Raw genomic sequence first — 25,076 nt, forward strand, 5'->3', positions numbered from 1 at the left:
GCTATGCACCTATTTGTTTTGGGGCTCCTTTGCCTCGTTGGTGAGACTCTTGTGTTGTTAGATTCAGAATCATTGGGCTGGTGGAGTGAGTAACCTCTCTGTGGATCAGGGGACTCCCAGTGACCACAGTAACATTCATCAGGGTGTTGCCACTGAAGCTGAAGGAAGCAGATTCCAAGCAGCGCTTCTATGCCATCCAGACCCTCATGGCTATCTTCTTTGAGATTGATACATGCCCAGCCTGTTACCGGCAAGAGTGCCTCTTCAAACAGCTCCATGGGATGGTGGAAGAACCGCTTCACTGTCTTTTTAATGACCTCTTCTTTGTGAAGGTAATGAAGGCAGTAGCTCTCTGAACTGGATTATTTGTATTTTTGGTGGATAGTTGGACCCAGGATTGTCTTCTAATCTAACACCTGTTGGCCATATGTATACGCATAGTCTAAGAACACATAGTTAGCAGTGGCAGGATCAAGATTTGAAAAGCCTTTGACACCAAAACCCAGGTTTTTTCCTTTTTTGAGAAGAGTGGATTCTAGGACTGACTCTCAGTCTTGCTAGCTGTATGTCTTGGCACAAATCACTTAGCCTCTCTGAGCCTCAGTTTTTTTTCACCTGTGAAATGATGATGATAGTACTTTATATGGGTTTTGCATGAATTTTGTAAAGGATGTAATATATAAGAGATTGCATTGTAAATGTGAAAGTGCTAAAATTTGTCCAGGTGATACTGACCAGTCGAGCATCTCCAGCAATTACATCCACGTGTTCTTGAGTCAGTTGCAGTGTTCTGTTTTTTAACCTTACCTTCCCTATCCCAGGCCATGGAGTATGTCACTTGAACTAGCATCTGAATCTCAAAAGCTTCCAGTGGTCTAGGATTTATGTGGTCTCCAGCAGCGAGTAGGCTAAGAATTCCTTGGTCCACAATTCCATTTATTCATCTTCCATCACTTCTCCTAATCTGCCCCAGCATGCAGGATGTTGTATTGAGTGAAAAATAGAAAAAATGAAAATTTGTCCAATCCTTCAGCATAGCACTTGCTTAAGCCAGGCCTTACCTGGGACTCTGGCCAAAGCAGTCAAGTAATAGGCTCACTTTGGCTCTCAGGTCCATGATAGCTCATGTGCCAGCCTGACACGGTGCTGGAGACATCCACTGCGATTCTTTCTCACAGGTGTCATGCATACGTTCATTATAGTATACTTGGAAGCATGGGGGTACTGGAGTTGTCCAAATTGACATTACTAAGTCTGACCTGTCACTTTACTCCTTAGTCATGATCCTTTAAAGATTTGCCAGAGTCTGGTATGGAAAGGAGCGCACTCTCTCTAACCACCAGTGGACTTTCAGTCTGCCCTCTGAACTGCATATGAATGTTGGATTAGTATTTGTAACCCTATGCCTAGTCCTGTGGAAAGCTATTCTCACTCAAAATAGAATCATTTTCTGTTCCCTTTTGAGAACCTGTATATTTTTATTAGATTGTCATTTTGAAAGATAATATCTGAATAATTTTCCCGGTCAGTTTCCCTTATCCTTCAGAGTTTCACACATGGATGACCTGGCCAGACAAAAGAAGGTTAAAGCATGTTTTTTTCAAGTGCTTCAGAAGGTGGGTACTTTTGCTACATGCCGTCAACTCTTAACATGTGCAGATAGTTTATGCTCATTTTAATCTATCTCCATCATACCTTGACTTAGGCATTTCTTCATTGTTTGTATCTATCTTTTTAAAGAATTTTGTATATATATATTTAGATTTTTTTAAATTTTATTAATTTTTTTGATGGGGAGGAGGTATTTTTTTAAAGTGTATATGAGTGGGGCATGGTAACTGGTAGTTTTAGCAAGCACTCCTAGGTGATTCTCATATGCAGCCTGGTCTGGAAGCTGGTTTAAAATACTATGAATTCCCACAGTTTGAAGCTTTTGCCAAAATGAAATATTTGAAAGCTTCATATTTGATTTGGAGAATATTTTGATGCTCATTTCATGTTTCAGTTAGAGTATATTCTTGTTCAAAGAAACTCAGTAGATTTCTTTAGGAATTAGATATACAGGCTATATTTTATATTTATGAAGTAAAATATTACCTGGACTTAGGATACATTTTACTCTGAAAATCCCAGCCTATGTTGACATTTTACTTAAAATTATTGATGGGAAATTTATGGTAGATTTGAAAATAAAGTGACTTCATTTCTAATCAGAGGTTGTCATTGTTTCCTTGCTGTTATTTCCAGGCAGTGAGGGAAACACCACTGATTTTCCTCATTGACGAGGCCCAGTATATGGATGCAGCTTCCTGGGAGTTTTTGGGAACATTGCTCTCCAGTGTGCCCATCATCATGGTGATGACATTGACCCCCACCTTCACCCTGTGTGGCTGGGCCCAGCACTTCCTGCAGAGCCCTCAGGCCATCCTTGTACCCATTTCGAAGTTGGCAGAGACCTCACTGCTGAGAATGGCATGTTGGGAACTGGGGGTGGTGAGCATCCCCCAAGAGCTACAGATGTGAGTGGCTAGGACCAGCTGGGCACTTCATTAAGGGAGGAGCCGGTGCCATAATATAAGTGAGAAGGCTCAGGTCTCACCAAAGTTGAGGGATAGAATGACGTTAGCAACCATGGTGAGGCCCAAAACTAGATTTAAAGGTAGACAGTCTCCTAGTACCCAGTAAAGGACTATCTCCCCAGGCCGTTCATCCAGGTTTTCACAGGTCTGTTGGGACCTGGATGACTTGCTTTACATGTCCATTATGTGTGGTCAGGCCAGTTTTTGTCAGGCCCTTTAGCAAGGGGATGTTAGTTCCTTTTAACATCAATAGAAGGAAGATAGGTGAGAGAAAAGTTACTGCCAAAATACATTTCAAAACCAATCAGAAACTTTTTTTAACATTTTTATGGCGAGGCTTCCTTCTGTTAGTGTATATCATCAAGAACTGACTTTAACAACAGAAGAAATATTCCTCAGTATGAAATACCCTTATGCTTGGCTTTCTTCAAGTGGACATCTTTAGTCAGTGGACATCTTTAATCCCCTACTTACCTCTCTACAGCTACCTTCTCCGCAGGTGCTTTGGAAACCCCTTTTACTGTGAGGTCTTATGCCAGGACCTTCTCTCTAAGAACATATTGCTCTTTCATGACCTCCAAAAGGAGGAGGAGGAGACTAGCAAGTGGGAGACCCTCTCAGGTAAGCTGAGTACCCCAGGGTTCTGCCCTGGTCCTGCTGCTGGAGTTCATTCTTGACCATGGCATCACCTGGCCCTTATGAAGCATGTGTCTATTCCCTACCGGCATCATAAGCAAGGTTAGGCCTTCCTGGCTAAGTGTACTATACAGATAATATGTAGTTATGTTGAAAACACTAAATCCCTGCCTCAGGTAAAGTAATTGAGTCAATCTACTTTAGTTCCTTTTTGAGCAGCCCAGGAGGTGAAGATAGGAAAATAGGATTTATAAACATCAGAGTCCACTAGAAAGGATTGATAAACTTGAGAGTCCAATAGAGAATTGCACGTTACTGATGAGAAGGGTGACGTGATAATCTGAATGAGGAATGGAAGAAGGGAGGAGGAAAGAGAGAGAAGTATGTGTAAAATCCAGAAAGGCATCCTGGAGCTGTGAGGTAGCAGAATCAAGGGCTATTGGAAGGTAAACAGGAAGGGTGAGAATGTTGGATACCATGTGGTACAGAAAATGTTCATTTCTAAGAGAAAATTAGAGAACCGGGAGGATGGGTGGGTAAACTACTTTAAATCTTATAGCTCCTTTCATCTTAATCCTTTTAGTTTCTTGACTAAATTCTTGTATTTTTGTATCTTTAAAACCACAGTCACTAAGCATGGCATTTTCCTCAGTCGTAGTCTTCTTTTCCTACAGCCAATGCCATGAAATCCACAATGTATAGTATTTCTCCTGCCAGCTCTGAAGACCAGGACCTTTATGTATGTACAGTCAAGGATGATGTAAACTTGGATACAGTGCTTCTCCCACCATTATTAAAAGGCAGGTCCCCTAAAAACCTCAAGTAAACCAATTACAGATATCATTGCACTTAGTAATTTGGTGGTTGATTGAGTATAGGTCTCTCATTATCATGCTAGCTTTATTTCTTTAAAAAAGAAACCTGCCTTCCAGAAATAAATTTTGGCACTACCAGAAGAGCTCTTAAACACTTGTAATGCTATCTGAGTAATGTTTTACTTAAGTAAGCCCACTGTTCTCTTTGAGGCTGACTGATTATCTGGAAAAGTTTTCTAGTTATTTAATAAAAATTATGTCCTGAGTTTCCCTTTGTGCATATTCCTGTGCTGGAGGAGACAGTGAACAAGGGAGACAATGTTACTGAAGTTTAAGAAAATCCATGGTGGTAGTGAGGAGACAGTGTTACGCACATAGCAGGAATTTCATAAAAAGAGTACAAAGAAAGTTTATAATGAATGATGAGATAAAGAGTAAAGAAGCCATCAGAATTGGGTATATATAATTAGAGAGGATCTTCTTCTTAGAGACAAGGAGGTTTTGGGTTTTTTTTTTCCTTAATATTCTATTCAGGTATTTGGTGGGCAGGGTACTTTGCTAACCTTCTTGAGGAAAATTATGATGAATAAGTAGGCCTTCAAGTCAAATATGTTCTTGCTGAGAATATAGGATATGCATATGAAACAGCAGTACAGAACACCTTGGTAATTAAGAGCCAGGACTCTGGGGTCAGAAAAACCTGGGTACCTTTGGCTCCTCCACTTACTGGCTGTGAAACCTTAGATAAGCTTAGATCTAAGTCTTAGTCTTCTCATCATTCAGATGGGGTTAATGATAGTTCCTACCTCATGGGGTTGGTTGAGGATGAAATCAAATAAATCATGGTGCATAATATACATTCAATGAATGTTAGCTATTATAAGCTATTCACTCTGGTGGTTTTAGGTCCATCTGGACAGTTATATACCTACAGCCGTGATAGGCCACACTTAGCATTGGCTTTACTAACTTAGAAGCATGCAGGTCAGGAAACAGCACTCTAGCAGAACAGCAGCAAGTGGTTTTCTTCAGTGGGAATCCCCACAGCAGTTTCCACTGCTATCTCTGGAGCCTCAAGGAATAGCTTAGATGTGATGGAATGAGGTCACTCATCCCTCCTGGATGAGTGCTTGGATGCCCCATTTCCCAGCTAGGAACTGGCATCTCTTATAATAGCCATCTAGGCATAACCTCCAGGCCCTGCCAGGAGTGTGACCTGTCACAAGAATTACTATACCCAGGGAAGCCCAAAACTGTGGCTTACCACCAGGTATTTGTACCTTTTTCACAGTTCTCCTAGTCCAAATTCAATTTCCTATGAGGGATCACTCTTAGCATAAGCAATGTTACCTGGTAACTCAGCTGGCATTCTAATTTTATCAGGGTCCTGGGAAAATAGCTAGAAAGTTAATCCACATGGAAAGAAAAAGCTAAAATGAATGGTTCAGTCAGCAAAGCCTTGGTCTAAATGAAAGGCCAAAGCTAAATTGTGAAAGGCCATATAAGTTATAAGAGTATTTAAGAAGGGTGCTGGCATGATTATATTTGTACATGAGGCGTATAATCCAACCACTAGTTAGTGTGTCTTAGGGCTAAGAATGAGAGGAACTTGGAGATGTTCAAAACAGAGTAGTATGGTGATCCAGGTGAAAATGACTGCTTATAGTAAAATTGTTCGGGAAGAATCATATTCAAGAATATTTAGAAAGATAATGAGCAGGTGACTGGTGGTTGTGAGGGAGAGGAAAAAGTTTAGAATTAATCCAAGATTTTGGGCTTGGTGGCTTACTGGTCAGAATATGGAGAGATTTAGTAAAATACTTTAGTTAATTCAGATCTTTACAGTTACTTGAATTCTGGGACCTGGAAGCCAACCTCAGTGTTTAGTTGAAAGTAGGAGGAAAATGGGAAGAATTGTTAGTACAGGATTCAGAGCACAACTTCAGGTCTACCAACAAAAGGTTTTGGTGACCATGAGGAGTACAGTTTCAGTGTTTTGGTGAAAACCTGATTGTTGGTTGAATAATAAATGGGGAATGGGGACAAAAGAGGACATGGAGATAAGGCTCTTTCAAGAGATTTGGCTGAGTGAAAAAGGAGTGGGCAAAAAGCAAGCCTTTTTTTTAAATGAACACAATGTATTATTAGCACAGTATATTCTGTTTGTAGAAAGCTTATTCACTACTTTTTTTTTTTCCTTCAGAAATAGCAGTGAACCAACTGGATCAATTGAACCCAGAGGAGCAGTTGCTGGTTAAGTGTGCAGCAGTCATCGGTCACTCCTTCCACATAGATCTACTGCAGCACCTCCTGCCTGGCTGGAGTGAAAGTAAGCTACTTCAGGTGCTAAGGGCTCTTGTGGACATACATGTGCTCTGCTGGTGCAGCAAGAGCCAAGAGCTTCCTGCTGAGCCAATATTAGTGCCTTCCTCTATCGAGATTATTGAACAAACCAAAGAGAAGAGAAAGCCAGGTGAGGAAGAGCTATTTATTCCCTTGTTCTCAGGCCCAAATAGAGAGCTTTGGGTGAGGGTATCTGTGTTCAGAAAGAGCATCCGTATCATAGATCACAGGCCCACTCTCTTAAAGCTTATGTCTAAGAAATTGGGAAAAGTGCTTATTTTAATCATGGAGGAGCCATGGTTATAGTAAATGAATGGCCTGTGTTTTTTTAGAGTTGTCTTAATTTCAAGAATTCTAGTTCCTTGTTAATCCCATGTGTTAAGTATTCGTGTTTTGATTTTTGGTTCACAAAATATTGCCATAGTCTTTTATTGGCTTTTTGGGATAAATAAAAAGAAATAAAGATGAACTATTTCTAATTTTAGAAGGTTATAAGGAAGTTAAACACATGTGACACTGAAACAGACATCAATAACGCAAAATATATGTTAAATAGCTGCAATCTCAAATTCTCCACCTGAAAGAATAAAATTGTGGCATAAGCTACTCAGAACACATATAACCCACAGATAATTTCCCTTTGACTTTGAAATATGTTTGGGCCTTATATTTGGGCAGAGCCTTTCTGATTATTTGATATTTACGATACTTTTTAGTAAAAAAAAGCTCAACTTAGAAGAAACAACTAAGAAATCTATTCAGTGTAGTTCTGTACCACTGATCATTTCTTCCCTCTTGTACTTTATATTAAATATGATCAGTGTCACTCTCAGATTGGTATAAAATTTTTTATGCAAAGAAAGCAGTAATACGAAGTAAGAATTAGAAATAAAATTTTCTTATAAACTAGCAGCATGTGCTTGGGAATTTGCTACCTGGTAGCATAAAAGGACTTTAAGTGAGACTCTCACTTAGATTTTCCTGTATTTCAGATACTGCCTCTCCTCTCAGGCTACGGGAGGGACTATCCCTGCTTCAAACCGAGGACCTAGAATTTGGAGTGCCTCTTCTGCGGGAAGCAGCTTGGGAGCTGTGGCCCAAGGCACAACAGGTAGCCCTGCACCTTGAATGTGCCTGCTTTCTTCAAGATTTGGCCTGCCGCTGTGGGAGCTGTCAGGGGGGTGACTTTGTCCCCTTCCACCGTTTTGCCATCTGTTCTGCTAAGAGTTCCAGTGGGACCTCCCGATTCTGTAGCTACAGAGATACTGGCTCAATACTAACACGAGTGATCACAGACAAATTGCAGCTGCCTTCTCCCCAAGGTAAATCCAGGGGGCAGACAGGGGACGTGTGGGCAGCACTTCTTATTCATGTACTTGGAGCTCTTCATCCAAAAGGTGAAATCAGATTAAGGGAGAAAAATAAGTGAAAGAGCCATTTATCCCTGAAATACCAGAAATAAGAAAAATGTAATCTCAAAGGTAAAAGGAACTGTAGAGATCATACTTGTTTCGGCTGGCAATCTTGGGCAAGTTATTTAACCTCAATTAATTGAGGAAAATAATAATACCAATTTCACAGGATTGTCGTGAGGATTAAATGAGTTAAAATATATAAAGTGCTTTGAATAGTGCCAAGCACATGGTTAGTGCTCAGTACATTTTTGTTACTGTTTTTATAATTATTCAGCTCAGTACACGTACATGGAGTCCTTGTGTGTATCAGATGCTGTGTTAAGAATACAAAATAAAATTATCAGTTTTTTGGGGGTGATGCAGACATATAAATAAAGAATTCCAATATGGTATGGTAAGGGTGATGAAAATAGACTATGCAGGGATTGGGTACATCGAGAAAGGGCCATTAGCCCAGCCTGAGAAAGGAGTAAGATAGGACTCTCCCCTGAAGGAGATGATGCCAGAAGTGAGATTTGAAAGATAAGTAAGAGCTAGCTACTTAAAGAAGATTCGTTAGTGGATAGATATTCTCCCAAATCTGTAATCCTTCTACCACGTCCCAGGTAAGAGTTCCTTCCTCTTTGTTTTAACATTTGCAGTTAGCTTACGTTGTAGGACAGTCCATTTCATTGTCAGTAGCTGTCAGAAAGCTGCTTTCATCCAGGTGAAATCTACCATCTTGCAACTTTTTCATGCATTTTTTCAGAGTTGTACCTTCTTTCATATTTGAAGACAGCTATCAAGACCCAGCGAAATTGTCTCTTTTTCTACTTTGTTAGAAGAAGAGTTGGTGTTGGTGTTGGCAGGGGAGAGGGATATGGGAGAGATGATAAATTGGTGGTGGTAAAAGACCAAAATGAAGGTGTTGACCTATGATCCTAATACCTCATCTGGCTGTAACATTCTTAATGACTCTATGAAGGTGGACCAGTGACTTGGAGAAATTGGTCACTGGCTGATGAGCTCTGTGGGCATTTGCACTTTTGTACTTTCTGAGGGAAAAGAGGAAAGCAACAGTGAATGTCCTGGTTGGTGTTATGAAGAAATCGCATTATCATTCATATTTCCTATATGACCTTTTGTTTTTGAGAGGTCACTATCAGCTTTAGATTAGACAGCCTAGTCAATCTGGGTGTGAGAGGCTTAAGACATTTCCAGCACAGCCTGAACCCTGAGGAGGCTTCCCAGACCCAGGGCCTCTGTGCATGGCCATGCAAAACAGGTACTGCCTACACCTGGAGGGTTCTGTTCACAGGCTGCGATAGGATGGTGCCCTGGGAATTGTGCATTGCAGTGGTGCTGCCAAGTTCCAGTTTCCTTAGTTACCTTAGCCTTACTTTACCTTATAAGACATCATTAAATAATCAGAGAACCAGTTCTTTTATTTAACACAAGTCCTCCCTATAACAGTTCTCTTGGACTTCTTTTCAATCCCACCTCCTATGTTGCTGAGTCGTAATAGGTAACATCTCCACATCATTCCCAGTCTTTGCTTTTTGATCAGAAGACAGCTGCAGAGGAAGAGTCAAATCTGGAGGATAAAGTGTATTTAAGGCCAGCTAGGTAAAGCTGAAAACCCCCACTGGCCCACTGAAAACCCCCACTGACTGGTGAACTGTGGCATCTTGTGCCTTCATGATTTTCTTCACTAGGTCTTAGGCTCTGTGGTTCACTCCCATCTATTCATAAACCTGATCCATATATATTCATGGATTTTTACTATTAGAATTAGCCAGCCAGCCAGATGGACACATTCTTTATTCTTTTCTTTTGCAGACAGAATTAGGAATTGGTTTGGGAGGTTTGCAAATGAAAGGAGTTACCATTTGAATCACAGATAGTTGCCTTTAAGAAAAAAATTTAGCACCCTAATTTTGTGTGTAAGGCTAATAGTAAACCCAAATTTACCATTTTTATAATGAGGGAGGCAATTAGCTCATGAACTAAGCTGCAAAGGAAATAGAGTCAGGAATTTTAAATGTTCTCAGTTAATACCCGGCATGGGTAATTAAAGATAATCATCTTTTTTTCCCTACAGATAGTTTTCAGTTCCAGACAAAATCACCCAGAAGTCAGGAGGCCTTCACAAATGAACACTACAGGTAGATGGAGATGCTGAGAGTGGGCATGAAGGGGGCCAGAAAGTGAGACACAGATGATCAGTTAAACTAGGGTATTCACCTTACCTGCAGACAAGGAAGGCAGCTGACCGTCCAGGAGTGGTGACTCTTGTGCTTGGCCCCAAATTCAAGCTAACAGAGAATCAGAAAGGCAATTTTTGATTCTTTGTAGGGAAATTATTTCTTAGTGGTAGAGAAAAACTTTAATTACTCTCAAATGCTTTGTACATACAGATTTTTTTTTTCTGCTGTAAATTTGCCTTCTCAATTACTTTTGAACCCAGATGATATTAAAATGACTTTATTTCCATAACCATGAACCTCCTGACTTTCTAATGTCTTATCAGTTTTAAATGTCGCTACCTTGAACCCACCAGCCACTCTAGAGTTTCCTATCCCATTTATCCAACCTGATTTCTTACAGTTTTCAAACAAAAATCTATATTCCACACAAATCACCCCTACACTTACCTTTTGTCTTTACTCACACAGTTCTCCCTTTTAAAAATACTCAGTGGCATCCACATTCTTCCACTTATCAGAGTGTTCACCATCCTTCAGAGCCCTCCTCAGTTCCCACATTTTTTCAATCATTCTGTCTCAGAGAGATCAGCCCTCTTTTGAACTCATGGTGCCTGTGGAAAGTACACTGGATTAATAGCTAGAGAGGTGAACTCCAGTTTTGGTTCTACATGGTAGCTGTGAGGTCGTATATAAGTCACTTACACTCTCTGAGCCTCAATTTCTTCATCTGTAAAAGGTAAATTTGGCTGTCTGAATGGCAAGGTTATTGTAGGATAAGATGGTAACATTGTGTAAAATAATATTCAAAGTGCCATGACAGAATTCAAATGTACTAATAGAGAAATGTATTATTTACTGCTTTGTATCATTTTTTATGTCCTCGTGGAATACTGTTTAATTTACTCTTCAGATATGGTCATTTCCCCATTTAGTTTGTGAGATACTTAGATTGGCTTTGGGTTTTTAAAACTCCCTAATAGGGCTTTGCCGTTATAGATCAGGTCCCTGACTTTCAAAAACTTATGGAGTGATTGAGGAGAAGGATAGACATAGAATTAATGAATTATAAAGGAAAGCTTCCTGGACAGAGTGGCTTTGAGACCTGGTAATGGCCTGGCAAGAGTGTCTGCTTTGTGGCCTCTCTCAGTTTTCATCTTCTCTCACAAAGAACAGAGGAAGAGTTCCTGGATCAAGTGAACTGGAGACTGGCTCAGACCAACCTGGAGAAAGATATGTTGACCACAAAGCCCTGCCACTGTGATGAGATCCTGAAGTTAGTGCTCTCACCCCTCACCCAGCACTGCCTGGTCATTGGAGAAACCACGTGTGCATTTTATTACCTGCTGGAGGCTGCTGCTGCCTCCTTGGACCTGTCAGATAATTATATGGTGAGCAAGCTCTGCTCTCTGCCCCTGAGCTGAGCCAAGTGACTGAGGGAATTTGATTAGGATTTCTTACTGTCAAGTAGCCTGGAATGAAAAGTGGAGGAAAATGGGAGAAAGGAGCTGTAATGGGCCTAGGAGAAAACATGAAGTGGGAATGCGGTAGCGAAGGAGCAGCACGTGCTGTCGGCGCTGCCCCTGACTCCTGCATGCGTAGTCCATTTAGTCCCCATTTCTAACTAAATCCAGCCCCAGTTCAAACTTGCCGAAACCTTGATCCAACCTTCACCCTAAGCACGTGCCTAGCAGCATCCGAATCCTAATCCAGTTACTCCATCTCTTGTCTTGTTTGGAGGCCTTCTTTTATTTGAGGAAGGCAAGCAGTCTTCTGGGCCAACCCTCAGCATTCTCATATTTGAAAAAGCACAAGGTGAAGATCTGTCAGTTTGAGGAGGCCACTTTCTGCCGTCTTCGATCAGAGGTGAGGGTGAGGGATGACGTTGAAGTTTGGGTTATTTCCCCTTGAGGGATACTTTGTTATTTCTTTTAAAATCTCTTTGTTTTTTGTGTGTGATGATAAGTGTGATAAAAGGTTATACAAATTCAAAACAGAACTATATGTAGAGTGAAAGAGCTCTTACTAATCCCATGTCACCCCTAGTGTAGTTAATAATGTAGTGCAAATTCCACCAGCTGTACACATACAGTCGTATCATTATTGTTTTCCATTTTTTACAAATAGAATCATATTCTGTATTCTTTCTTCTGCAGCTGACTTTTATTCCTAATAATGCAGATTGAACATATTCACATATTGGCATGTATCCAATCATAGTTGTAGCTGCCAATACTACATTGTATCCATATGTCAAATTTATTTAATCATTCCCTTCTACATGCACATTTAAGTTATCTCTAATTTTTGCGTTATTATAAACATTGGTACAGTGAATATTCTCATAAATATCTCTTTACTCCCTTGTGAGAGTGTTTCTATAAGAGAAATTTCCAGAGGTGGAAATGCTAAAGCAGAAGATATGAATATATTTAATAAATATGTTGCCAAATTGTCTGGCAGAATATTGTGTCAATTTGAGTTCTTCCCATTTCTTCACATCCCTACCAACATCAAATATTATAAGTCTTCTTTGTACTTGCTAATCCGTAAATGATAATTATATTTTAATGTATATTTCTTAATTAATAAGGTACATTATTTTATATGTTTATTGGTCATTTATTTCTGTGAATTACCTTTTCATGTACTTTTCTCATCGGAGTGTATATAAACTAATTTCCGAGTATGGGGGAGTGGACAAAATGGGTGAAGATGGTCAGAAGGTATAAACTTCCAGTTATAAGTTCTAGGGATGTGATGTACAGCATGTGACTGTAGTTAACAATTCAGTATTGTATATTTGAAAGTTGTTAGGAGTGTAGATCTTAAAAGTTCTCATCACAAGAAAAAAAATGTAACTGTGTGGTGCCAGAATTTAATTAATCTCATTATGGTGATAATTTTCCAGCATATACATAATGTTGAATCATTATGTTGTATTACTAAAACTAACAGAAGGTTCTATGTCAGTTACATAAAAAGAATTTTCACATTGTACACCTTAAACAATGTTATATGTCAGCTATATCTCAGTAAAGCTAGAAAGAAAAAAGGAACATACATTTCAAAGTCTCCTCCCTACCCCATCTCTCAGCTGCTGTGTCCCCTCCTCAAGGTTATATATCTTTGTTTTCTACCAGAGGGGCTTGGCATACATAAATGCATATAATCTCCCCTCTTCCTTTGTTATATACAAATAGGAGCTTTCTGTACTCCATTCTACTACTTGCTTTAAAGATAAATAAATAATATGCTTTGTAGATCATTCTGTATCATTTATAACAAATTTCCTCAGAGAATGAGATTTGTATAATGAATAGAAATTCTGGGGAAAGCATGCCATGAGACATTCCATTTTCAAAGAACACACAGGAGTAAATGTATTTATTCTGTGTGAATAACTCAGGACAACTCAGCAACTTCTCCCAGCCTCATTCCTGCTAAATCCAGCAGAACAAAATGTGTTGGAATAATTATTTATCAATTTATAAATAAAGACTCCATAAAACCATGAGGGTGTTTTGTTACAGAGCTGAGCTTTAAAATTAAAAAAAAAAGTAAATAAAAACTAATTTCAATGTCAACCTCAAGATACCCTGATTAGGAGAATAAACCTGATGTGTACAATGTCTTTAAACACCAAAGGGATTACTAGAGTTGTCCACAGTATTGCATTATTTATATTTCAGACAAAAGGTCTTTGAAGCAAAGTGAAATAATTATTTCTTTCTCTTTATAAAAAAAGAATTATTGTGCAGTCTTCCCAAGATTGTACTGAAATCACCTTGGACTTTATCACTTTTTTGGTCGATTTAGCCTTAGAACATGAAGGTACATGATAACTTCAGGGTGGTTTCTCAGCTCCTACCCCTACATGCACTATGGCAGTACAACCTGTTTATGAAGTGAGATACAGGATTAGGTGATATCTCAGATGCTTTCATGGCATCTGAAACATCTTAGTCTCTGCACAAATGACAATCCCATCTGAGTCTGGCAGCATCACTTTATCACAGACTTCCTCACCTGCTCACTGACAAATGTGTGGGAGATGAGAAAGGAGAGTGGCTTCTCTATAATTCTGTTTTCTCACTTTTTTACTTGCTCATGGCCCTACTGGTGCTTGTCCTCTGTTCTAACTCAGCTCACTCGAGCACCACAGTGGCCTCAAGTACACTTCCCAAAATAAAAGCCAGTGTGTCATATCCAGACTCTTGCACTCCTCCCACATTTGCATCGCTGTTTGTCTTTTTCCCATCTCCAGGTCTGTTTCAACATGGGCCAGATCACCTTGGCCAAAAAATTGGCTAGGCAAGCCCTTCGACTGCTAAAAAGGAGCTTCCCTTGGACCTGGTTTGGTGTCATTTTCCAAACATTCCTAGAAAAATACTGGCGTTCCTGTTCCCAGAGCCAACCTTTGAACAACACTAGTGAGAAGTGAGAAGCCTGGTCAACTTGCCCTGGTTCCATTTAGGGCCACAGAGAACTAATCTAGGGCCCAGCCTGGCGTTTGCCTATTTGAAATAAAGAGACTCCTCCTTTCAGGCATATAACAGGTCCAGTTCATTTACCTTACTCTCCCAGCCAATTCAGTGTAGCAAAATGAGGACTTTGTTCTTGGAGTGTGGTATTATCCTGTCTCTTTCAAATAAAGATACATATATGTGTATTGTGTGTACATATACACGTAAAATAGCAATTTAATATTATTTCTCTGACATATACATAATATTAAATTGCTCCCTAGTTATTGAGGTATAATAATTCATAGGAAATATATTCAACCAAAGTAACAATTCAGAGAGTGAACCTTTTTAAAAACATCTCTTAACTTTTTTCCTGGTCAAGAGGGATGAATTTAAAAGGCATACGGGGTTAGAAGTAGTGGGATTCCAGGAACCTTTCTAGTCTGAAAGTCTGTGGATAGATAGATTCAGATTTCTTGTGGGGAGGGACAGAGGACACTGGTGAAGAATAAGGGCAGGCTAACCACCTGTGCTTCACACCAGTAAGAAGAAGCTGGCAGTCCTGCAGCAGCGGGTGCACTGCCTCTCCTTGCTCTGGCAGCTCTACAACCTGGAGGCCACAGCCAGCAGCCGCAGGTTTGCCTGCCTGGCCACTCTTATGCAGAAGAATTCAGCCAAGGAGTTTGCCAGTGAAGCCCAGGTAAGCAAGTCCTTGTTTTACCTATGGACATCAGTCAGAAACCTAAAATGTTAGGGAGAGGACCCTGCTAAGTCCCTGGTTAAGCATGGTTCCACAGTAACCCAGACTTAACAGGACACTGCTGATCATGTGTTTGAGCAGGGTTCCCAATCTGCAGTTTATAGATGGGCTTCCAGGTGCGAGGCTATCTGTGAACTCTGAACTGAATGTCGACTTTTGTGTGTATGTTCAAAAGAGCATCCAGGGAGTGATGGGAGGTAGGGAGGGGGTCAGAGCTTTCATCAGATTCTCAAAGAAGTCCATGATCTAAAAAAAGGGTTAGAGTCACTGACTTAGGTGATAAGAAGAAAGGGAAATATGTCTTCCTAGTTTTAGTGTCCATCTGTCTGTTATCTCTCTTTATCCATCTGATCAACAAATATTTGATGAACGCCTGTTCTGTGCTAGGGACTGACCTTGGTTCCAGGGAAACAGACAATAGATAAGTGAAATATATAGTATGTTAGGTGATAATAAATGCAATGAGGGAAAACTAAGTGGAGGCAGGAGGACATGGAGTTCTGGGAGCTGGGGGGTACAAGTTTAAATAAGGTGGTAGGGAAAGCCTTCCCGGAGCAGGTGACATCTGGGCAAATATCTAAAGGAGATGAGAAAGTAAGTCATATGGCTATCTGGGGAAGAGTGGACAGGAAGAGGGCAGAGAGAGTGCACAAGGCATGCCCTCTGTGTCTGAGGAACAGGCAGGAGGCCCGTGTGACTAGAGAGGAGGGAGGAGAGAAAAAGAGCCAGGAGATGAGTCAGAGAGTCTGGGGTTGGGGGTCAGGGTGGCAGACGGTGCAGGCCTTGTAGACCACTGAAGGGGTTTTGGTTTTTACTCTGAAGAAGATGAGAAGCCATCAGTGGGCTCTGAGGAGTGACAGAGTCTACTTACATTTTAATACTATCATCCTGTTGGAAACCTAATGAAGTCAGTGTTTCAAGAAGAATGTCATCAGCGATGTCAAATGTGTGTGTAACTGGTAACAGAGATCTAGGCGGCAGTGCTGAAGACCTCTGAGGAGCAAGAATCAGAGGCCTTAATTAGAGAGAACATAAAAGAGGTACAGTTTGGCCAGCATTTTGAAGGGGAAAGCCTTGGATTGGAGAAAAAGAAGAGGGGTAGATAGAGAAAGTGGTTTGCTTAAAGAACAGGCAGTGAGAATGATCAAATTAGATGTGGAGGGGTGAGAAGGAGCCTGTTTTCATAACCGGCGTTGAGGTGAGTGGTGGAGACCCTAGGAGTGCTCACTGAGGGAGCAGCAAGGTGTGCAGTGGGCTCTCGTGCAGGAAAGGGATGAGGTGGAAATGTGGCGTGACTGGACAGTCAGAATATTCTGCCCCGTGTTTGTTGCCCCACAGGTTGTCTCTACCTATGTGGCCCTCTCCCAGCTCTCCCAGAACATGGGTGACAGGGAGAAGTGGCTGCACTGTGAGCAGATGGCCATTCAGAAAAGCACCCTGTGTTGGTTCTCCAGGGAGGGATTGTTGGCCACAGCCCAGCTCATGCAGGCCTTGGCCTACACCAAGCTCTGCCTCGGCCATCTTGACTTCTCCATCAAGCTGGGTAATGGGGCCTGGGGCTGGTGGTCCTGGGGCTTTTAAAGAGGCCAGGTTCACCACTAGAGCTCAAACAATGCTCTTTAACCTCCTTAGGTTTTCAAGCTCATGAGATATGCAGACACCTCAAGAAACCAGCTCTGGAGAATCTAATTCTCTCAGTTCTCTTCAGATCTGCATTTCTGAAGAAGAAGTATTAAGATCATTTTCTGTCCTTTATATTTGTTGCCTAAGAGGGGAGGGGAGGGTACGATCTTCCAGAGAAGTTTGGAGTGGAGACGGAGATGCTGTTCCATTTCCACAGTTCTGTTCACTCCAGGAAGCATTATCTTAAGTGTGGGGGGTCAGGAGTGGAAATGCAGAGTCTAAGTTACTACATAAACCTTTTTTTTCCACTTTTGTCTGGGGAGGTAGGTAATTGCCATAGCTCAAGGCCCTGGGCATTGTCTCAGATGCATTTTCCCATTTCCTTTGCTTGGAGACAGGTCTGATCCCACACACATGCTCTCTGTATAAGTAGAGTTAAGGAGAGGAGATCTAGAGGATATTAAGCTGCTTTGAAGGTGTAAGGTCCCCTCCTCTCCTGTACCATCATCCCCATTCTCTAGCTGGTCCCAGTGGCTCTGTCTCTCGGCAGATTTGATCTGTGTGTCCATGTGCTGGAGAGTCAGTGGGCGCTCATTTCCCAGGGTCATGATGTCCTTGGCCTGGCCTGCTTCTATTCTGCTTGCTTAGATCTGCTGCTCTACGGAGAAGGTAAATCTTGTGCAGGGCTCTGCTGTGCTCCTAAGGGATTCAGGCCTCAGGGAGGGCCCTAGGTTTAGCAGAAAGGCAGTCATGAGCCTGTCCCTTGGGCGTGGCTGGTTCCTTGAAGTCTAGGAACCACGTTGTGATTCAGGGGTGTCTGCCTTTCGGGTGTTTCTCCTCCCCTGTACCACACACCTTCTGTACCACTTCCTACATGACAACTTATACTGGCCTGTTTTTTCCCTCTGTCCACAGGATGGCTGTGTCGGCCCTTTGGGGAATGTCTGCATTTCATTCAGCACTATGAGCACAGCTGCATTCTAACTTCTGACTTCAATGTCATGTTGGGGGTCCATGCCTCTCTGGCCATGTGGTAATGTGGGGTACCAGAGTCTTACTTAGGGCTATTGGAAAGGGTAGCAATTTGAGGACACCATGGTGTCGTTTAAGCTATGGCCTTTTGCCCTCCCAGGCAGGACTATTTCACATCTCTAACCCACTTCTAAAGACCATTCACCTCCCATTATTCCCCTCATCTTATGGAAAGGGTTCTTTTTGTCCCTTAACATGTTTGGATTATAGTTTAAGGGCCAAGTTTAGGGTTACATTTAAGTGCTAGATAAGACATGGTAAGTCTGAATATCATTGGTCTCCTTTTAAGTCTCCTTACATGTGAGTTAGCAGCCTTGGTCACTTACCAGAATCACAATTCTGACTGTCCAGGAGGTCATAAGGCCTTAAAGAAGTGACGGTTCTATTGAAAAGCCATGGTTGATAAGCAGGGGAGAGAGCTGAGAGCTGTGATTCTTTCCCTCCAGGTTTGCCCAGGACTCGCAGTGGAATCTGTTTGAGCACCACTTTTCCAGGGCTCGCCAGCTGGTGAAAAGAACCAATGCTTCACTATTTGGTTCACATGGCTTTGTCCGATTCCTCGAGTGCCATGTGCTAATGTTACAGAAAATACCAGAGGGTGTCTTCAAGCATACTCCCTCAGAGACTCACCGCCAGGCCCTCAAGGTACCTGTCTCTCTTGTTCATCACCTGACACCTAAGTTATACTTTGACCCTGTGGTACTATTTCTGCCACCTGCCGCCCTCCCTTACCCTTCTCCTTGCTGCCTCTGTCTCTTTTTCCTCCTTGAACCCTTTTTTTCCCTCTACCTAGAAAGTCTTTTCAACTACCTCATGTTTCCTCCCAGATATTCTTGCATGTAGGTCAGGACTGGATTCCTTAACTTTCTGACTTTGCATAGCAACTACCAATACCATTAAAACATTAACACTTAGCCCTTCTCAAAGGACTACTTCTGTCTCAGTCTGGCATTGACATCTCCCCACAGCCAGTGCTTTCTGAGTCTAAGACATTCCAGTTTCTCTGTATCTCAAAACCGATCTGGGGGGCCTGCTTTGCCGTCAATAACTCCTTTCTATTCCTCCATCCCTGAGTGAGTATACTGAGTGTGGACTGTTGTAATGGAGTGGGGTGAAGTGGAGGAAAGAAAGTACTAATCCCTGAGATAATGGACCTTCCTTTCCTTTCAGTACATTAAAGAGTTCTTCTCTCGATGTGTGACCTGCCCTGTCTATCACCAGTGGGTCTCTGAGCTTAAAGCCTCTGTAATGAGATATGGAAGGAGAGAGTCCACCAGACCTTTTGACACCTGCTTTACCAGGATTTGGATAGAGGGCAAATTCCTGGAAGAAAACAACTCCTTTGAAGGAAATTTAGGAATACAAAGTAAGCATCCCTTCCTGGAACCCTTGTCTGAGAGACAAAGAACAGTCTCAGATTCTTACTCACAGCAGTCAAAGGCTACAACTCCAAATAAGAAAGGATGTGCAGATATGAGGATTAGTCCTTGCTCCAGAGGTAACTGTCATTCTTTCACAGAGCTGGACCCAGGCTAGACAGACAGAGACCCCTTATATTGTTCAACCTCTCTCAGCCCTTTGTTTCAGCATCTATAACCCTTGCCATAGAAAGTTCCTCCTTGGTCCCAGCTTAAATAGATTGTTCCCTTGGAGTAGCTAGATGGTCACTAAGGGAGAAAGAAGGCCTTAGAAATCACAATGTAATATCTAAGAAGGTAAATGATAAGATGTGGGCAAGAAAAAGAGAGGAAAGAATATAGTTTCTTGCTTTAGAGCCCAGAAAATCTTCTTTTCCAGGCCATGGGTTAAATTTGTAATTGCTGAGGAAATTCTTTGTTTTTGTATTATTCTTTATGTTCCTGCTTTCAGGATTTGTCAGAGTGGCTGATGTCAAGGAGAATAAGGATGAAGAAGAAATTCAAGAATACATATGTTAATACAAACAAAAATCATCTGAAGGGACCATGATTCTTTTATTATATATAACACAAAGAAAAGTCCCAAATTCTCCTTTTTAAGATATTGTGTAGTGTACATATTAAATATGCTAGCTGCTTACAGTCACCGCTGTCTATAGCTTTGCCAAAATAAAAGCCTATGTTTATGAAGTGTGAAACTTAGATCTTTCTTAATTCTTAATAGTCATTATCACAGCTGTGGCAGAAAATAGAACCAGAGCCGGACCAGAGGCCAGGGAGGCTTGGAGATAAACTGATTCCATCTTATGTAAGGTGAGATCCACTAAGAGATGGAAGCATAGGGCCTAATGAAGAAGTGGTCATTACTGAAGGAAGGCTGGCAGTGCAAGTACTTTGGTATTGCCCTCTTTTGGCACAGATGTGAAAATGGCTCCCAAGAAGTCAAGGAGTCTTTTGAGAGGTACAAAAGGCAGTGGGATTCCATTTCTCCTTTGCACTGTGGTTTGGGTATTCCCACGTGAAACTGAAATGGCTAGAGTGTATATGACCCTAGCTCTCGTCTCTTTTTATTTTCCCTTTTTGGAGCTGGTGTCTTTGGCCTTTATCTGTTTGATGGCCTTTCTTCCACAGAACATGATCTTCCCGCCAATTTTTATAGTTTATAACTCAATCATCTAATCTTCATAGAATCAATTAGCTAATGTTACACTAGCTACCATTCATTATTCACTTATTCTGTGCCAGGCACTATACTAAATGCTTGAAATACAGTCTTTAAATCCTTGTATCAGCTCTGGGAAGCAAGTACTTTTATCATCCCCATAGTATAGTTGAAGAAACTGAAGCTTAGAAAGGTTTTACTTTAAGAAATAGCCACCAGATGGTGGATCTGGGACTCTAACTCAATTTTGATTCCAGAGTTTAAGCTTCACCACTAGGCTCTACAGACTTTCATGGGACCTTGCCTGTAGTAGGTGACCCTGTACCCAATCTTCAGTGTTCTGTTCAAATGACCAAGATCAGAACTCTAAGGACAGGGAGGGAGATGCTTGGGAAAGGGAAGCCGATACTTGCCCTTTAAATCATGCTGTCTGGTCTGCACATCCCCTCCTTCTCCCTCCCCTCCCCCTTTCTCCCTCTTCAGTGTTTGGTAGAATTCACCAGTGACGCTATCTGGACCTGAGCGTCTCTTTATGGGAAGTTTTTTGATTACTAATTAAACCTCTTTGCTTGGTATATGTCTCTTCAGATTTTCTATTTCTTCTTGAGTCAGTTTCAGTAGTTTGTATCTTTCTAGGAATTTCGTCTGCATTACCTAATTTATTCATATATAATTGTTTATAATATTTCTTACAATTCTTTTTTTATGTCATAAGGTTAGTAGTTCTCCCTACACTTTCATTTTTGATTTAATAATGTAAGTCTTCTCTTTGTTTCTTTCCAGTCTGGCTCAGTTTTGTCAATTTTGTTAATCTTGTCAGAACCAACTCAGTTTTGTTGATTTTTTTATATTGTTTTTCTGTTCTCTATTTCATTTATTTCTGCTCTGATTTTTATTATTTCCTTCTTCTGCTTGTTTTGAGTTTAGTTTATTCTATTGCTTCTAGTTTCCTCAGGTGGAAAGTTAAGTTGTTGATTTGGGATCTTTTTTTTTAATACAGATGTTTACAGCTATAAATTTCCCTCTACGCACTGACTTTCCTGAATCATCTAAGTTTCAGTATGTTATGTTTTTATATTCATTCATCTCAAAGTATTTCTAATTTTTCTTATGATTTCTTCTTTGACCTATTTGTTATTTAAGCATGTATTGTTTAATTGCCACATGGTTGTTAGTTTCCAAAATTTGCTTCTGTTATTGACTTCTAATTTCATTCCATTATGGTCAGAAAACATACTTTGTACGATTTCCATTCTTTTAGATTTATTAAGACTTGGTTATGGTCAAACATATGGTCTGTCCTGGAGAATGTGGCATGTATACTTGAAAAGAGTGTACCGTCTGAGGTTGTTGGGTGGAGATCTGGTTGGGTTATAGTGTTGTTCATGTCTGTTCTTTCCTTGTTGATCTTCTACCTACTTGTTCTATCATTTGGATATTGAAAGTGGATATTGAAATCTACAACTATTACTATTTGTTTATCTCCCTTCAATTCTGTCATTTTTTGCTTCATATATTTTGAAACTCTGTTGTTAGGTATCACACATTTTTATAATTGTATCTCCTTTATTGGTTGACTCCTATTATTATAAAATGTCCTTTCTTTGTCACTAGTAACGATTTTTCTCTTAAGGTCCTTTTGGACTGATATTAGTATAGCCATTCCAGCACTCTGTAGCTAGTTTGCATGATACATGTTTTCTGTTCTTTCACTTTCAACTGACTTGTGTTTTCCAATCTAAAGTTTGTATCCTGAGGCAAGCATATAGTTGGGTCATGTGTTTTTTTAATCCATTTTGCCAGTCTCTGTCTTTTCATCAGAATGTTTATTACATTCAGTATAATTACTGATAAGATATGATTTATGTCTGCCCTTTTATGTTTTCTGCTTGTCTTATGTCTTTTCCTCCTCTATTCCTCCATTGTCTTTTGTTATATTAAATAATTTTAATTTAAATTTAATTCCCTTGTTATTTCTTTTACTGTATAATTTTTATTTTCTTGCTATAGGGATTACAGTTAACATTTTAATTTAAAACAATCTAGTTCAGATTGATACCAAGTTAATTTCAGTAATATATAAAAACTTTGATTCTGTATAGCCCCATTTCTTGCCCCCTTCTTCATATTGTTATTGTCATAAAAGTTGCATTTTAATAAATGGTATGTCCACCAACACAGATGTATAATTATTGCTTTAGGAAGTTGTCTTTTAAATCAGATAGGGGTAAGGGAAAGTCATTTTTCTTGAGTAAACACTCCTTGGATTGATGCAAGCCATTGGTTAATTTCCAGAGTTCTAAAAAAAATTGATTCTATTTTTACCAGTTTTCTTGTTTCTTTTATGGAAGAGAGAATTTTCAGAGTTCTTTAACCATTTTCTTTTAAAATCACTCTCACTCTCAGTGTACTTTTAATTTGTATTTCCCTTAGCTGAAGGTAAAGATATTTATTATATTTATATTTCTTTTTTTGTGTAAGCCACGTGTATATGTCCTATGACCATATTCGATTAAGTGTTTTTTAGTGATCTGTAGAGGTTAGGGAAATGAGTCATCTGCCTTTGTATGAGTTGCAGAATTTTTCCTCATTTTGTGTTGTTTCTTTTGTTTATGGTGTTTTTGTCATGGAGGGAAAGGTATCAGTCTTAATTTATCTTAATGTGTCAGTTTTAATGTATCTATGAATTCTTTTATGACTTCTGAGTTTTGTGTAATACTTTTTAACTATTCCCAGTGGCCTTTCAAGGTTGTTTTTTCTTTTTCAATCAACTTTATCAAAATATAACTTAAAATACAATAAAGTACACCTTTTTCACAAATGTATACACCCATGTAACTACTACCACAATCATGATAGAGAACATTTTAATCACCCCCAGAAATTCTTTCAGGCCTCTTTACCATCATTTCCACTTCACCACCAACAGCAGCACAAAATACTCTTATTATTTTTTTCATTGTCTTTATATCTGTGACTATTTCCCCCTTGTCATTTCTTATTTCATCTTTCTTCTTGAGTAAGTTATCTAACACTTTATCTCTTTTATTTCATTTTATTTCAAAGAATATGCTCTTTTATTTATGTATTAGTTATGTCATTTTTCTCATTTAAAATTAACTAGCTGTTTGAGGAAGATGCTTAATTCTTGTTGAGGGTGCGAATTTTCCTCTGAGAACTTCTTTAACTGAATCCCAAAAGTTTTGATATGAAGCACCCATCTCACCATGTCACCTGCATTTTCTTTGCTTTGTTTTTGTGTTTCTTATAATAAAATTTAGGTTAGCAGTTTCATCTTAGAAGTTACTTTTATAACTGTGATTCTGTGTTATTCATCGACTTCTTACCATGAACAATGATGGAATTAATATATTTCCCCTTCCTCCTTCCCTCTTCTTTACCAGCCAATTGATTATCTTGGTATTTTCCTTTGTATTGTAAAATATACTACTCCTGTCAGGTTCTAAAAAGTTCACACTCAGACCAGGGTAAGTTTCTCCCAAGGGGTTCTTTTATACTTTATTCTGCCCTTCCCCCACATTCTCCTGTCCCCGCCTCCAGCTCTACCTTGCTTTCCCACCAGGCAAGTCCCCAGTCATCTTAGCCAGGAAAATGAGGTCTTAGTTGATTGATGGGCAGCTGCTGCCTCCAAAGGGACAGAGTAAATTTAGGTTCTGTCACAGGCTGAGACTCTTATCAAGGGAAGCTCAGAACATCCTGCCAGAGCTCCCTGAAAATCGGCTTACATAGTCCCTCCCTGTCCCTTCTCAGTTGCCTAAACCAGGCTTAGGGCCCCTCTAGATGGTGAAAACCTCTTTTTGCCTAGCTTTCCATGATTATAAAAAAGACTGGGTTCCTGAGTACCTCATTCCTCTGCATTTAAGCCTCTCATCTCAATACGGGCAAATATTTTCAAACTAAACAGTTTGAGAAGAAATTCTGGCAGAAACCTTGAAGGCTCTCCCATCCCCAGCCTGGACTAGCTCTCATTTACTCTTAACCATGGCCACACCCTTACCATTTATTCCTCCTCCTCTCACCCTCATGCCCTTTCTCCACTGGGCTCTTCCCAAGCTCAGAGTTTAGGCCAAAAGGAACAGAGCTACCAGATGGCCCCCCAGTTGATAAAGAGCCAGCTCTGGTAAAACTGATGTCTGCAAGGGTCTTCTGTTTCCTGGTGCTTGAAAATCCTTTGTCCTACCAAGGAATAGGCTTGATATCTATATCAGTTTTTTCCTCACTCCTGTTTCTTTTTAACCCCATCTCTCCCCTATCTGTCCTGAATCTCCTTTAACTAATTATTATCCCCTTTCTCCCACCATATGTTGTCACACCGTAAGATGTCACTTGTTTACAAGGTACAGAGCAGAAAGCAGAAGAGATTTCTAGACTGAAGCAAATGAATCTATACTTTCAGAAGTTATCATGATAAAGGAAGGAAATGCTTTTGAAGAAGCTTTCTTGATGCCCCTTAAATCAAACTGCATTGCAGTATTCTGACCAGGAAGTGAAACCACCTTCCCACTGGCAGGACAGGCAGGAGATCACACACACAAACTCTGGACCAGTCTTTGGAGTTCACAGGCCATGTGAAGTCAAACTTGGGCCCTCTCTTTCCCTCTCAAGCATCAAGAGCTCATA

The 25,076-nt window shown here is 40.3% G+C and overlaps 1 protein-coding gene across 16 annotated transcripts in view; it reads left to right on the forward strand.

The window, feature by feature from the left end:
- LOC102504883 (adenylate cyclase type 10) overlaps nt 1-19,971 on the forward strand; it is a 37,346-nt gene extending 17,375 nt beyond the window's left edge. For 3 of the 16 annotated variants that reach the window (XM_032463029.1, XM_014564342.2, XM_032463035.1), the window contains 19 exons: nt 110-332; nt 1,530-1,616; nt 2,248-2,519; nt 3,064-3,200; nt 3,890-4,015; nt 6,234-6,503; nt 7,366-7,695; nt 9,869-9,932; nt 11,143-11,362; nt 11,712-11,837; nt 14,239-14,411; nt 14,984-15,140; nt 16,539-16,743; nt 16,833-16,929; nt 17,374-17,492; nt 17,739-17,856; nt 18,302-18,500; nt 19,026-19,221; nt 19,725-19,971. In XM_032463029.1, the coding sequence (XP_032318920.1) occupies nt 110-332; nt 1,530-1,616; nt 2,248-2,519; nt 3,064-3,200; nt 3,890-4,015; nt 6,234-6,503; nt 7,366-7,695; nt 9,869-9,932; nt 11,143-11,362; nt 11,712-11,837; nt 14,239-14,411; nt 14,984-15,140; nt 16,539-16,743; nt 16,833-16,929; nt 17,374-17,492; nt 17,739-17,856; nt 18,302-18,500; nt 19,026-19,221; nt 19,725-19,792 (3,187 nt within the window). In that variant the 3' untranslated portion in view covers nt 19,793-19,971. Of the gene's footprint in view, nt 1-109; nt 333-1,529; nt 1,617-2,247; nt 2,520-3,063; nt 3,201-3,889; nt 4,016-6,233; nt 6,504-7,365; nt 7,696-9,868; nt 9,933-11,142; nt 11,363-11,711; nt 11,838-14,238; nt 14,412-14,983; nt 15,141-16,538; nt 16,744-16,832; nt 16,930-17,373; nt 17,494-17,738; nt 17,857-18,301; nt 18,501-19,025; nt 19,222-19,724 lie in introns of those variants that run through there. The other 13 variants (XM_014564346.2, XM_032463034.1, XM_032463030.1 and 10 more) reach the window with 13 other exon arrangements.
- The last annotated feature ends 5,105 nt before the right edge of the window (nt 19,972-25,076 follow it).

This window comes from Camelus ferus, chromosome 20 (assembly GCF_009834535.1).
Source record: "Camelus ferus isolate YT-003-E chromosome 20, BCGSAC_Cfer_1.0, whole genome shotgun sequence".
Lineage (NCBI taxonomy): Eukaryota > Metazoa > Chordata > Mammalia > Artiodactyla > Camelidae > Camelus > Camelus ferus.